General features: G+C 42.3%; 1 protein-coding gene across 4 annotated transcripts in view; it reads left to right on the top strand.

Annotated features, from left to right (window-relative positions):
• Positions 1-15,436, top strand: part of JARID2 (jumonji and AT-rich interaction domain containing 2) — a 317,022-nt gene that overhangs the window by 144,868 nt on the left and 156,718 nt on the right. The window contains exon 1 of one of the 4 annotated variants that reach the window (XM_049884297.1): positions 13,897-14,585. The exons of the other annotated variants lie outside the window; for them this stretch is intronic. Within the exon in view, the coding sequence (XP_049740254.1) occupies positions 14,519-14,585 (67 nt within the window). The 5' untranslated portion in view covers positions 13,897-14,518. Of the gene's footprint in view, positions 1-13,896; positions 14,586-15,436 lie in introns of those variants that run through there. 4 annotated transcript variants of the gene reach the window in all.

A 15,436-nucleotide genomic window follows, 5' to 3' on the forward strand; every position in this document is an offset into this window, starting at 1 on the left:
TCAGGAAGTGAGGGCAAGCAAAGATTTCAAAGGCCTGATGAGGGGTTGGGAGGGAAATGGCAGTTGAGCGACCCTGAAAGGATGTTCCCAGATGTTTCAGAAAAATGGTGGGATTATTTTAGAACATTTTAAGGTCTAGGGAGAAAGATAATACAGTCATCTTCCATAAAGATTACAGCCCTGGAAACCCTGAGTCACTTCAACCCTGTCCTATAGGGTCACTGTGAGTTGGAACTGATTCGAGGGCAACAAATGCTCTTTTTAACTCATCTTATTTTCTGGAACATCATGCTGTGAAAGTAGTTTAGATAAAGATAGAGAACTGCCTTCCAGTCAGTTCGGACTCACGGTGACCCCATGTACAACAGTCCCATGCGAGTGTATATTCTGAGTACCTTCCAATCTGTGGGGCTCATCTTCCAGCACTGTCTCGGACAATGTTCTGTTGAGATCCATAGGCGTTTTTAACTGGCTAGTTTTTGGACATAGATTGCCAGGCCTTTCTTCCTAGTCGCTCAGTCTGGAAGCTGTCTTGAAACTAGTCTACCGTGCTGCTTTTTGAAATAACAGTGGCATAGCTTCCAGCATCATAGCAACATTGAAGTCACCACAGTACAACCAGCTGACAAATGGTGGTGGGACAGTAGTTTGGGGCCTTGCTTTCCAACCATTTAGACTTCCCAGCATATGTGGAAAGCCAAGGCCAGGAGCTGCTCTCAGCCAGAGGTAACTCGCTTACTAGTGGGATTTGTTTATCTGTGCTCATTCTTGTAAGATGTTAATGTCACTCATCTCCTTGTACTTAAGGAAAGGCCTGGTGTGTTTCTAAATCTGACCTACTTCAAGATTTGAATTCTGTAACAGTGTATTTATGGAGCTTTATTTACTGTCAGATTTACCACAAGGGACTAGTGCGGTTTTGCTTTGCTTGTGAGTTTCTTAGATCGCATTTCCCCCAATTGAGAGGGCCATTTACTTAGCTCTTGGAAATAACCTGTTATTACTTGACCCACATTAAATGTTTAGAGTCCTATATGGTGTGTCTTTAAAGCCAAAAGAGAGATTTACTAGATATGCTTTTGGGAAATAACCCTGCAGTCCATGCGTCCTTTAATTTACAATTTGTTTCTTACTCTCACCTGCTGCCAAATGTCATATATCCTTCTAGCTTCCTCTGTAGTCTCTAGGACCCTTCTGCAGAGTCCTGAGTTCGGTTTCTTCATCATTTCTTTCCGGAATGTCGTAAAAGTGCACTGGTCCCTCATTGGAGGAGGGAGGCACAAGCTGTTTTATAACCTCACTCTTGGCCTTCGACGAGGGGAGTCACCAGTGTCTTCACCACCTGGTCCATCAGTCAGCCCATCTGTCTCTGTGTTGTGTCATCGACATCCAAGGAGAACCTGTCCCTGGTTCTTGCAGGCTACCTACTTGGCACTCTGTTTCCTAACCTGTTACCAGAGTTCTTGGCTCATTCACACTTTGGATCTGATGGATGATTGGGGTCTTCCTGCACTGACCTGTTTCTACACACAGGTCCTCTTCTTGGGTGACCTGTCTCTGTCTTTGTCTTCTGGGCTGTTCCTTCTCTGGGTCCACGTTATCCTTTTGCAGATAGGCCGATAATCCTGGTTTTGCTTGGCGCCCAGGGAAGTGTCTGGTGCTCTCTAAAGTGGCTGTTTCCATGGGTCTGTAGAACAAGAAGTTATGTTTCCACTTTGGCAACGCTTGACTCACTCTTAACTCTCACCTCTGGCACTCTCCTTCCTTCCTATATATTATTGGGGTATTAGTGAAGGAACTCATAATTTTAAACCTGTGTTTTTGAGAGTTGTATCTCACCTCCTTCTAGAGTGATTCTAGAGGGTTACAAAGGTCGGCGAATATTGTCCAGACAAGATTAAGGCAGGTGTAATTATTCCATATATATATATTTTCTTATTGTTTTGGTGTGTAGGAAGTCTGGTAATTTTGGGGAGGATCAACCTTTTAAATTTCCAAGTTTGTTCCCTAGTGGCTTTACCCTGTAATTTACCCAGAAGTTTACCCAACTTAAGACTTCTTTGTTACTAGTGTTATTTGAACAGGGCCTTTCCCGTTTGCTCAGTTGGAAAGTGTTGCAGAGTTTTAAAGGGTGAGCTGGAAGGCTCTCAGCTGGCACTTTCTGAATCCCTCAGAGGAAAATGTTGGCAAACTCTTCTACACTCTGCCTGAACTCTTATAAATCGAGAAGCCAAGAGTTGCAACGCTGTCTCACAGGGCCAGATTGAATTGTGTGTGTGTGTATGTTGGGGGGTGAGGGCGGGGGCGGAGAGGAATGTCATTGTCCATGCTAAGGTAGTGAAAATTATTTTCCCATAAAATAACAATACTGCTTCTCCCCCCTTTCCTGTTCACATTCTGATTTTTCAGAGAGCATTTGTGTTCATCTTCACAGCTACTGAAAATAGAAATGTGTAGCGAACTCAGTCTACAGTGTAATCCAGTTTTTTTTTTTCCTGGAGAGTCTTTTTTCCAATAGATGCCCATAGCTTTTAATTTTTTTATCTTTTATAATTTAAATAGTGAGAAGGAAAGTGCTCAGGTTCTCTGTCAACAGGTGTACTTCCTACTAGGGAAAGTAGCCTTACTTATTCATTTGCCTTTCCCTTATGGTTTCAGGGGACAAGATGCCGAGATACAGGAGCTTGCAGTTGTTATATTGTCCTGTTGGTTGCTGTCTATCTGACCTGCACCTTCATTTGGTGATACAGCCTGGTGTGAATGTGGCATGGAGCCTCAGAGATTCCCATGTTGCCGATATGTGTCTGAGTCTCACCTCTACATAGAACCCAGCGGGGTCCATGAAGACGTGGAGATGAAGATTAACCAAGGGAGATAGGTGTTGGGATAGTTTATTTCTTCATCTCTTGCCTTGGCTGTTGCTCAGTGAAGGTGCCTTTTCTACTACCTTTGTCCACACTGGGCAGCCTACTTTTGGTTTGTCTACTCTCTTGCGGTCTCCCTTCATGGAAGGATTCCAAGGGAATAGATTAAGATTGCCATCAAGTGGCTGCTCTTGGTAGTGGATGGAGGATGCCAGCTGCCACTGCTGGCGCACCAGTCACACACGCTCCTTCCATTTTCTATTTGCTCTGTGAGTGCTTTCTGTCCGGCGAGTTGACTTGGTCTATGTCTTCCCCCTCCAAGAGAGTTCAAAACACCTGTATATTTTACAGCCTTAAAAGAATGCGCCTAGGTGAACTCAAACTGCGCCTTTCCTTGGGGACACTGTAACACTGAGGGCAGAGTGAATTGCAGTGGTCTGAGTTCGGGGCCTTGGAGCTGTGAAACCATTGGAGAGAATCGCTGTACATTCACCCTCTTGCCAGTTCCGGGCATGAATTCTTGATCTTAAGACCACAGCCCTCCAACTTGCTTTGCTAGTGGAAATTGGGTGGTTTGAGTCCACTGAGAGGTACCTCAGAAGAAAGGCTCGGCAATCTACTTCTAAAAAATCAGCCATTGAAAACCCTATGGAGCACAGTTCTCCTTTGACACACACGGGCTTGCTGTGATTCAGAATCGACTCCACGGCAACTTTTGTTTTTTAATCCTGCTCTCGTCCATACAAGGGTGGCCTCACAGTCTCACCAAGGTTTAAAAGAACAAAGAAATTTGGAGCCCCCATTTTGTTGGGCACATGTTCATTGTTTTCCATTTCTGCAAATGGGGGTAGTAATTTCTTCCTCTGAGGTGGTATTCTTCAATTAATGAGATGATTTATTGAGATTCTAGATATACATTACCTAATTACTTCCCATAAAAGCTGTAGCAGTGTTATAAAACAGTACACTGAAGGGAGTGTATTAAAATTGCCTGGCCATCTTCCCTGTGTGTGGATGCTGGTATCGTGTAATTAGGCCTCACCCTAGGCTTTGAGAGTAGAGCCCCAGCTCTGACCCAGCTAGAAGAGCTGCCTATTTAAGTTTTCCCAGCAGGTTGTTTCTCATTGGCCTTGGTAAAAGCTGATAAGTTTGTATGTGCAGAGTGCCCCTACCCACACAGAACACTTGTTTCTACAGTCTCTGAGGAGCCCTAGAGGAGTGGTTCCGAGCTGGCATGTGGTACATGAAAGAAGGTGGATCAGAGCCAGGTGGAATGGAGGGGAGAGGCTGGAGGCCAGGAGAGGGGAACGTGACCACCAAGTACATCACTGCGGTGAAGGAGCTCTAGGTTAGGGTCAAGAAAAGGCAATTTTTAAGGCTTATCCATTTCCAGCAGCTTTTCAGAAGTGATAGAGACTATGTTATTAAACCATTCACTTTGCAATCTGTCAAATTATATTTAACCAGAATTCCTGGATTCTAGCCATTTTAAGCAATATTGAGTATATCAAAAAACTGATACATTGGAACCAGCACTGACAAATTGGATTGCGTTCTCGTTCAACCAGTGTCTGGGTGTCACTGTGTGCAAATTATCCCTTTACTGGGTTTTTCCTTTTGTAAAATAAAGCATGCGGAGGTTTTTGTGTAAGCCGACAGAGACCCCTTTCTCCCATTTGGTTTCGTTTCAGTGATGGGTGTCATATGGATGTTTATAGTGTATGACCGTTTTCATCTTCCAACTTCGTGGGTCCACTGGGCCGTAAGAAGCATTTTTAGGCTAGGAGTTGGTGCCCAGGTAATCTAGAGGAAACATTTCCTCCTTGGCCAGGCACTGCCTCTGTCCTGTATTGTGTATCTCCTCCCCTTTGTTCTCTCTCTCTCTCACACACACAAGCATGCACGCATGCACGCACGTGTGTGCACAGGAGTTCAGGCCCACAGTTTCTTGAGGAATCCTAGAAGCGTGTAGGCTCCACCAAAGTAGGTAGTGGGTGTTTGTGAAGGAACCAAGGCAATGTGCCAGAGTTGTCTGTGTGTGTGTTTACACTCGTGTGTGCGCCTGTAGCCTGAGGTAACACGATGTGAGTCTGCCTCAGAGTAATTTCCTGGGCCCCCCTTTAAGTTCACGGTATTGAACATTGCTGGCCTCAGAGCCCTTCCTCTATCCTCAAACCACATCAGGATGACCTAAAACCATTTGTGATAAGAATCACCCTTTGGGGTAATTGCTTTGCAAATGGAGAAGTTTTTCTGCCGTTTTTTAGTTTTCTGAGTGACTCTGTGGCTTTTGAACGGTTCCAAGCTCTGTTTTCCTTTCTCCCTTTTCCTAAAAGCTAGACTGATTGCCACCTTGAGCCATCTGCTGCTGAATTGCAGCCCGCCCCTCTCCTTTTCGCCTTGCCCCCTGAAAAGAAGCCACCTGTGTCTGACTGGGTCTCACTTGGATCTAAGCTCCTGGCAGAGGACAGTAGAGGGGTAAGAGAGACTGCGGCTGCCTGCAAATTTGGCATTAGGATCTTGAGAATAAATGGGGGGGAAAAATGTGTAGATCAGCACTGTCCAGTAGAACTTTCTGTGATGGTGGATATGATCTGTATCTGGGTTGTCCTGTATGGTAGCCGGTAGCTAGCCACGTGTGAATCTTGGGCTTTGGGACCCTGGCTCGTGTTATTAAGGGACTGAATTTTAGATTTTATTTAATTTTAGTTAATTTGAAAAACCATATTAGGCTAGAGGCTATTGAATTAGCACAGGTGGCATAGTGGTTAAGTGCTATGGCTGCTAAACAAAAGGTTGGCAGTTCAAATCCTCCAGGCGCTCCTTGGAAACTTTATGGGGCAGTTCTACCCTGTCCTGTAGGGTCGCTATGAGTTGGAATTGACTCGACGGCACTGGGTTTGTTTTTTTTTTTTGGTTTATAGCTAGAGAAGGGATGAACATAGTGGTGATTTTTTTCCCCTTTATCCCCATGCACTGATTTTTTGTTGTTGTTTCTGGCAGGAGGCATGCTTAGTCTTCCTGGATGGCTATTGTCGTTCATTTTAGCTACTTTCATGGTTTGTTATGTAGACAATTCTGACAAACCTGAAAAAGCAAATAATATTTTACTCAAAGGCCTTTTAGTGTTTTAGGCAATTTTGGAATATTTTTGCTAATGATATTAACGTCATTCTATTCATACTATCCTTCTACAGTGTAACAATCCGATACTTCAAGATTATGTGTGTCTGCCTTGTCCTTCACCTTATCCAGGTTTTTCATTAGCTCCACATAAAGTGTTTAATATTTTAGTCTTAACTTCCATCAACTAATTCTTCTGTTATTGGCTACGACTTCTATGCTGTCAACGCTCCCAGTTTCCCTGTTAATACCATTTAAGCAATTAAAAAGTGTCCCTTTTGCCATATTGTTAAAAGTAATTAATTTTAATTGGGGAAAAATTGGACATATTAGAAAATTATTAAGAAGATTGCCACTGAGAAGAATACCGTTTACTGCTACTTTGTGTGATTTTTCTGCTGGTTTGTTTGGTCTTCATTGGTTTGTAACTCATCTCATGATTTTGTACAGTGGAATATCTGCAATGTGAAACATGATGAGTCTTCCATGTGTCACTGAAGGTTTTGAGAATGTGATTTTTAAAACTCATGTGCAGTATTTATTTGGAAAAATCATGCTCTTTATTTAGCACTAGGACAGTAGGTTATTTCTAGTCTCCACTGTGGTATATAAGGCTTTTAAAGAAAGTACCAGGAAGAATACACACCAAATTGTTAACAATGATTCCTTCTGGTGTATAAATTTAATTCATTAAAACGGTGGTAGGATTACATGTACTGTTGACTTAATTTCAGATTCTTAGTAAGAAACAAAATTAGATGAGTCAGCAGGATTACACAACAAAAATATTTTTTTTTTTTATTAACTTTTATTGAGCTTCAAGTGAACGTTTACAATCAAGTCAGACTGTCACATATAAGTTTATATACACCTTACTCCGTACTCCTACTTGCTCTCCCCCTAATGAGTCAGCCCTTCCAGTCTCTCCTTTCGTGACAATTTTGCCAGCTTCCAACTCACTCTATCCTCCCATCCCCCCTCCAGACAGGGAATGCCAACACAGTCTCAAGTGTCCACCTGATATAATTAGCTTACTCTTCATCAGCATCTCTCTCCTACCCACTGTCCAGTCCCTTTCATGTCTGATGAGTTGTCTTCGGGAATGGTTCCTGTCCTGTGCCAACAGGTTTGGGGACCATGACTGCCAGGATTCCTCTAGTCTCAGTCAGACCATTAAGTATGGTCTTTTTATGAGAATTTGGGGTCTGCATCCCACTGATCTGCTCCCTCAGGGGTTCTCTGTTGTGCTCCCTGTCAGGGCAGTCATGGATTGTGGCCGGGCACCATCTAGTTCTTCTGGTCTCAGGATGATGTAGGTCTCTGGTTCATGTGGCCCTTTCTGTCTCTTGGGCTCTTAGTTATCGTGTGACCTTGGTGTTCTTCATTCTCCTTTGATCCAGGTGAGTTGAGACCAATTGATGCATCTTAGATCACCGCTTGTTAGCATTTAAGACCCCAGACGCCACATTTCACAGTTGGATGCAGAATGTTTTCATAATAGAATTATTTTGCCAATTGACTTAGAAGTCCCCTTAAACCATGGTCCCCAAACCCCCGCCATTGCTCCGCTGACCTTCAAAGCCTTCAGTTTATCCCAGAAACTTCTTTGCTTTTGGTCCAGTCCAGTGGAGCTGACCTTCCGTGTATTGAGTATTGTCCTTCCCTTCACCTAAAGCAGTTCTTATCTACTAATTAATCAGTAAAAAACCCTCTCCCACCCTCCTTTCCTCCCTCCCCCCCTTGTAACCACAAAAGTATGTGTTCTTCTCAGTTTATACTATTTCTCAAGATCTTATAATAGTGGTCTTATACAATATTTGTCCTTTTGCCTAATTTCGCTCAGCATAATGCCTTCCAGGTTCCTCCATGTTATGAAATGTTTCAGAGATTCGTCACTGTTCTTTATCGATGCGTAGTAAAAATATTTTAAGGAAGACACAGAATAGCTTTAGATACTTAAAGGCTTCAAAACAAAAACTACAAAATTAACTAATAAAGCACTAAATATCTAGAAAACGGTGTTGTTTCCCAATTGCTAAATTTGATATTCATAAAATATTTTCACCTGACAATTAGAAGGTTACATCTTCTTCCCAAGAATTCCTAACTTTGAAAAATGAGTGCTGAGAAATCGTAGTTCATTATAAGTGAGGTGTTCCTGGCCAATAATTTAAACACAAAGGGTTAAGTAATATTCTTTGAAACATTTTCCTCTCCAAGAAGGTAACAGTGAATGTGGAATGGGTACGGTTGAATGCTTGACAAGTTACTGAACAGGGCCTCGGCTGTGAGAGCCCCTCAGCCTGATGAAGGCTCTGAAATGGCCTCCAGGAATAACTACTCTTTCTACAGTATTATTGAGCATCTGGGGTCTGGTGGCCCAGTGGTTAAGAGCTAAGGCTGTAAACCAAAACGTCAACAGTTCGAATCCACCAGCTGCCCTAGGGGGGCAGCTCTACTCCGTCCTATAGGGACGCCGTAAGTTAGACTTGGCTCGAAGGCGACAGATTTTATTCAGCATCAGCGATTTTTCTCTTCCAGGAACTTTGCTTTGTTGCCACTGGTATTACATGGAAGAAGCACCTAGAAAGCAGGTGGCGGGTGTCATTGAAGGCTTCTGGGGAGGATAACATCCTGTTTGAAAGAGGAGTAGCAGGAGCTTGCTAGGCAGACAGAAGATAGAATATTCTAGGAAGAGGAAACAGCATGTACAAAAGCACTGAAGCCTGAGTGATCTGGGAATGAAGAGAAAGTGCCAACTCTATACACGCAGGGCCCGGTGTCTTCGCGGACTATGCTGAGATGTCGCCAGGTTTCAGAACCAACACTCCTAGTCAGTCCATTATGTGGCTCCAGAAGCTGATCTACAAGTCCTTTTTTTTTCCCTAATTAATTGATGCAAATATAATTAAAAGCAGCAAAGAAATAATTAAAACAAGCTATGTTGAAATCCTTGTAGATATGTCTTTGTTTCTCTGATTATTTCCTTAGTATTAACTTCTAGAAGTGGAATGAATTAGCCAGTTTCCTTTTAAAAGGTTGTTGGCATCTGTTACCGTATCGAATCAGCTTATTGTCAGACTAGCAGCCATGAGAGTGTAGGTTTTGTCAGAATGAGAAATTTGAGAAGGTGGTCAGTTACTCTTCAATTGTGATCTTAATTTAGCCCTTTGTTTTCAGTATTTCGAAACCACAATTGTTCATTGTTCCTAAGTAGGTAAAATGGCTATATTGTGGTTCTGATTGAATTCTGTTTTATAATATTGTGGGCCTTTTTTCAAAATATTCTCAGAATATTTATGATCGTCTTTACCTAGCATCATTTCTGTGTTCCCCTTTTTAGTCCATTAGCTGAATTATATTCAAGTAATACTAAACACTAAAGTATATTTTGTTTTCTGTTTTTTTCCCCAATCAAATTATTAGAAATATAATTGAAAAAAAGATTTTATAATCCACTAACATGTAAGCTTATTAAGGCATATAAATAGCTCTTAACAAAGCATTTCCTGTGTACCAAAAGCACTTTAACACGTATAATTAATGCCCCCATAACTGGCGTTTCCCTTACTTTCATTTAAACTTGCGGAGAGACTGAGGCACGAGAGATTTTAACAATTTTCCATAAGGATCACAAAGTTAATGAGTGTTAGAATAAGTATTAGACCCAGGCAGCCTTGTCCCAAGGTTGTATTACCACTCTGAACCTCGAAGATCCTTTGTATAAGCTCCCCAATAAATAAACCTCTTCTTTTAATTAAAAAAAAAAAAAAAAAATCTCATATGGAATAATATCTTATTTTCCAATAGCTTCTTAATTTGAACTTTCTGGTTTAATTGTGTTACCATTTCACTATTAGTAGTGACAGAAATCCATGGCAACCAAGTTTATTTCAGTGGTTAATGTATCATCACCTGACCCTGTTCTCCCTACTGTTTCCTTGTAATTATTGGTATTATTTTATAATTGTACGGTGTGCCCTTGAAGTCACGTTGGCTGGAGGGCCAGCCACATGCAATATACAGTTCTGCGCCATTGGTGCTTTAGGAATTACCAGACGCCTTTGGAAGGAGTCCAGGCCAGACTCTGGGCAAACCTGATTGTGCGTGGTGTGGTGCCAGCGTATTAACTTGTACTTTAATATCGTTCTAACAAGTATTTATTATTATGACTGCTACTGTCGTGTGCTTGTACTTTAGCCTGTTCTTGACCGTCAAATATTAGCACAGTGGATCACTTTTCTGCATTGGTTCTCATTACAACCTAGGTGTGTATGATCAATACAGATAATAGGGAAATAAGTATATGAATACATGGTCACTGTAGTGTGTTCATTAAGATCCTTTATTTTGTATATGAAACTCTCAGCCTCCACAAGCTTGTATGTTCTTCTAATCTCATGCATGCCAGACCCCCCTCCCCACCTGTCTTACCTGTCTGTTATTATTAGTTTTTTTTTTTAATACTTGCATGGGATTCACTTGGTAAGGCCCCACCTTGGGCAGGCAGTAGTTCGTATAGGTAGTCGGAAATTGAAAAGCTTTTTCAGACAGGTCATGAACGATAAGGGGTACTCCTTGATTTGCCCCAAGTCTTGGAAGGCTTGCCTTTCCCTTAATGACATGGGTCCCAGCTCTCAGTGTGGGCTAAGTTACATTTGTGATTGGATACATGAAGGTCTTATTCTTCTGACACAGCAGGTTGTTTAATTAATCAACACAGGGACGCTATTAGATATCCAAATTTGATTAAGACGTGCAAATAAATTGCCCTCTCAGCTTTATCAAAACCCTAGATTGAGGTTTGCCCCGGTCGTACAGTGTAAATGGTGAGTGCGTGTGGCAGGGCTGCTGGAGTTGGCCCAGCTCAGTGCTAATGAAATGGTTGTAGACAGAGGTAGATGCTTGCTTCTGGAGAAAAGCCTCATGTCCTCAGGTGTCCTGGGGTGTAGGTGATAATTAGGTGGATGGCAGCCATGTTCCTGGCTGGCTTCATAGCATTTCTTAGCACATGAGATCCTTCTGAAGTAGAAATTTGAGAAGAGTACCTTTTTCTTTGATGTCATGGGTAGTTATTTATATTTAAGCACGTAGAGATTACAATGATACATTGGTTGTACGTAAAAATGGATATAAATTTCCTTTGGAAACCAATTTGTCATTTTCTTTAAAATTTGAACATTTGCATGCCCAAGGATTGCCACTAATTCCACTAGTAGGTATGTATGCAGGAGAAAGTCTAGTGTCTGCTTTCCAGGAAACAGGTATTTTGCAGCCTTGTTCAAGATAGCAAAATACTGGCCATAATTTAGATGCCCTTGGACAAGAGAATTGCAATAAATTCATTCACTGCAGTATTATTATAAATTTTATTGTTATTATTATAGGTTAGTAAAAATGAATGGGTCGGAGCTGTAAGGAAAACGGTGAAACAGTATACTATTTAGGCATACATATTTGTGATATGGCTTAAAAAATAATGAAATGTGGTAGGAACACAGGTAATGATTAGGTCACATTTCAGTAGTTAGGCTGGGATGTGGGTTCACAGGTAATCTTCTATAAAGTAGGGGAGACTGAAGTTGATAATATTTGCAGAGTCTTCCTTTAAGAATTGGGTCTTGCTCTGTTATTTAAATGTTGAAACTTAGCTGGTGTGCTGTCATTATATTAACTTCTAACAGTGAAATATTCCCTTCAGTCTCATCCTTTCTACTGTCTCCTCTTTATAGTATTTAAATATTCAGTGTGCGTTGCTCTTAAACTGGGCCCAGTCTCAGTTTTATTCCTTGCCTCCTAGAGAGTGTTATTAGCCTAAACAGTTCCTACCTTTGCTGTTTAGCAGGGGACTAGCATTTTATCTAAACAGTTCATAACTTATTTAAGTTCATGAAGAGTTTTCCAACTCTGCTTCTGAACCGGACCACAGAGCATGGGCCAGAGTGGACACATGTCTGAGTTACATGTATTTTAGGGAATGCTGAATTCAAGATCGAGATGCTAATTTTAGGAGGTAAAAGCAGTTTGTGCCCAACATCCTGTTAGGTCTTTATCTTTTTCAGCTTCAATAACTTGTGACTTTTTTTAAGTTGGCGTGAAGAGGAGGAAGCTATGGTGTCATGGAGGGTAGATAGGAAAAGAGCAGATAGTGTTTACTGCCTGTGGCTAAAAACTCTGGGCCTGTGTCAGTGTTTGAGTGTATGAGCAATCAGTGTCCATACAGAGCCCTCAAACTTCATTTCTGGTCAGTTGTCTATATCTCTTGGTTTCTTTCTTTTTTTTAATGAACCTTTTATCAGAATTACCATACATCGAAATAACTGCCGCACATTTCCAGTTCTCTTCTTTGGGTGCTTTTGATAAGTGGAGGAGCCAAAAGAGAAGTCCCAGTTGAAGGAAGAAGAAAAAAGCCAAGCAGTCCTCCCCTGAACGTCCTTTAATTGACGGTATATGACTTACGCTGCAGTGGGGTGCACGCCAGACGATTGTTCACCAGCACAGGGAAATACAGTGCTGGAGAACATTAAAATAAAGGTCGGGTCTGTGGGCTCACCCTGGGGGTGACATGATTGGAGAAGGATTTCCAGCGCTTTATGTTCTGTAGGGAATTGTATCATGGGATTGTTCCAGAGTCTTAACACAACCCTGTTCCTGAATGTCTCAGGGGCCTTGAATGGCCTTTTGTCTATGGAATCATGATGAAGAACTAGCCCTGTGATTAGGGTTAAGAGGCACACATCCCTACGGCTCAGTTTTTTCATCTGTAAAGTGGGAGATTGTACTAGATTATCTCTGAAGTCATATCTATAATTCTGATTTTAAAGTGGTGAACTAAAAGTTGAGATTAAGAAAGACCGTTACCTACCTCATGATATTTTTTGTTTAAGGGTGGAGTACTTAGATAAGCCCTGGTGACTTAGGAAACAGGAGGCCTTCATAAATAGTGGAGGTCAAACACCTGCTGGGAATTTGGATTTCTAACATGTTCCCAGGAGATGCTAATTCTGCAATAAGGGACCAATCCTGTGAACCAGTTAGAAGTGGTTCTCAAATGTATTATACATAAGAATCACCTGGGGATCATGATAAAATGTAGATTCTGATTCTGTATATCTGGGGGTGGAAATGCAAATTCTCAGCAGGAGTTGGAACTAGAATTAACTGGTTGGAAGCCCTGCTTTGGAATCAGACAGTCTGGATAACTGCATGCTAGGTGACTTCACTCCTGAGCAAACCTAATGTCTGCCTTTAGGGTTTTTATGAGGTATAAATAGGTTAATGGGCATAAAGCATTAGAACACAGAAGCTGCTTATTAAATGGTTGAAGGAAACAACAACCAACTACAGGTAAGTGCGCTCTTCGCCCAGTCTCCTTGGAGGAATCTGTGAGGAAAACTTCGAGTGTTCTGCATGCAGGTTCTTAGAGGGCTGTGCCACCATCTTTTCTCCCTGTTGGGAAGGGCATAAAGAAAAGAGTGGGGTGTTGTTCAGAGCGTGTGATTTGCCAGCTAAAGTTAAAAGCCTCAAAAGAATTGACTTTAAAAATCAAAAAGCATATGACATATGAAAGGAGACGTTTACTTCAGTGATCTGAGGCTAGGGAGCCGGCCAGTTGGACTCTCACCTTTCACCCTTCCAAGCAGCTGTCAGGCCACAGATCCTGTTTTGTGAAAGATCCTTAAGAAACAATGAGGGAACACAAGCCTCTGTTTTATTAGATTAGATGAATTTATGTGCCTTGGGGAGGGGCAGGGGGTTGGTCTGTGTGTTGGGGGTGGGGTGGGCAGCCCTGGCCCATGTGTGTTGAGTATCATTAGGTCATTTCATAAGTAATGAAGCACCGTGGTAGCTGGAATTGTAGGAAAGGGTGGGGGTGGGTGGGAGGAGGTGCCTAGAGGAGCATGTGGAAAGAGATTTCTGCAGTCTGTCTGGAGAGCTGCCCAGCTTTTCCAGCCAAAAAAACAAATAAAAATAAATAAGACAGTGCTGAACGCCACAAATTATGATATTACAAAGGGATGCTTTTGAAAACGTGTCATTGAGCCTGCTGTCCGGGGGTGGGGTAGGGTGTGACTGGGCAAGCAGAAGTGAGGACAATTAAACTAAATACCCCTCCTGTAAAGTCGCCCTCCCCCCCCACCCCACCGTGAGAAATTCTGATTTGTCTGCATTGCAGGTTGGGGGAATTGTAGGATGAAAAGCCAGTCGGGTCTTTTCATTTTTCTCATTTTAATTTATCAGGAGGAAAAAAAAAAAAAAAAACCGGAGACCCCTCCTCTTTGGTGTTAGCTTCCCTCCCATCCACATAAATAACCTTCTCTGGCTGCCGTCTCCCCTCCCCCTGGGCCCCAGTGCTGTTCTGGCTGTCCTATTGCCGTGCGGAATCTGCACCGCCGCCTGCTTATTACGACAGCCCGAGGATTGTTGACAAGTGCTCTGGAGCCTGCCTCTCCGCCGCTCTGCCTCCCTCCCTCCCTCCCTCTGTCCTTCTTCCTCTCCCTCTGTCTCTCTGCAATGATCCGGCTCTGAGGATGGCTGCTCCACGGGTCTGTCAGGTGCAGTTTTTGGTGGCTTATCTTGAGGAGCCTGGGATAGAAGGTCTGTTCCTCTAAATAAAATCAAAACCAAATAACTCTCGATTTGTTTCAGGCTGGTATAGCTTTTGTTGGAGAAATAGGCCTTTGTGGGTTTCCCTGCTGGGGTCCTGATTAAATCCATTATGGATGGCAAGGTGCTATATGGAAAAAGTGTTGCGATTTGCTTAATATTAATCTTTTTTTAGCTTTGATATCCTCCCCAGGGGCAATGGTGGCTCCTTGCAAAGGCACTGTGGAAATTTACAAGAGAGAATTAAGGCCGCTATTAAAGCATTAAGCTCTGTTGACCATTTCGGCCAAACCGGCAGTTTTAACCAGGCTCGTATGAATTTAGACATTTCTCTGGGGACTGAACATCATCCGGCTATGTCTCGTCCCTTTATTTTATTGCCAATTTATTTGATCATTTCCCAGAATTTAAAAATAGATGTTTGATTAAAGTTAATTAGTTCATCCTCACCATAGCCTTGGTTAGGTTTATAAACAGCATGCATGCTTTTCATTTCCCTTAATCTTCTCTTTCCCGACCTTCTTGTCTTCTTCCCTTGAATGATGGAGGAAACTGAGGCTTGGATAAATAGATCTTGTCCGCAGTTCCCAGGTGATTCTGGGTTAGACCATAAAGCTTTAAACTTCCAGTGCTCATGATTCTTCCACATTCTGTGTGTTAATCCATGTTTGTGTTACTTGATGTAAACACACGTGAATTTTAGGAGCCGACCGTAACTTGCTTCAAATCTTGACAGATTCCTCTGCCACATTCCTATAGTTGTACCTGCTGTGCCACTTCCATGATATTTCACTATTGGAAAGAATGTTGCTCCGGGAGGCAGTAGGCCTTTCCGAGCTTAC

This window comes from Elephas maximus, chromosome 1 (assembly GCF_024166365.1).
Source record: "Elephas maximus indicus isolate mEleMax1 chromosome 1, mEleMax1 primary haplotype, whole genome shotgun sequence".
NCBI classification, from domain to species: Eukaryota; Metazoa; Chordata; class Mammalia; order Proboscidea; family Elephantidae; genus Elephas; species Elephas maximus.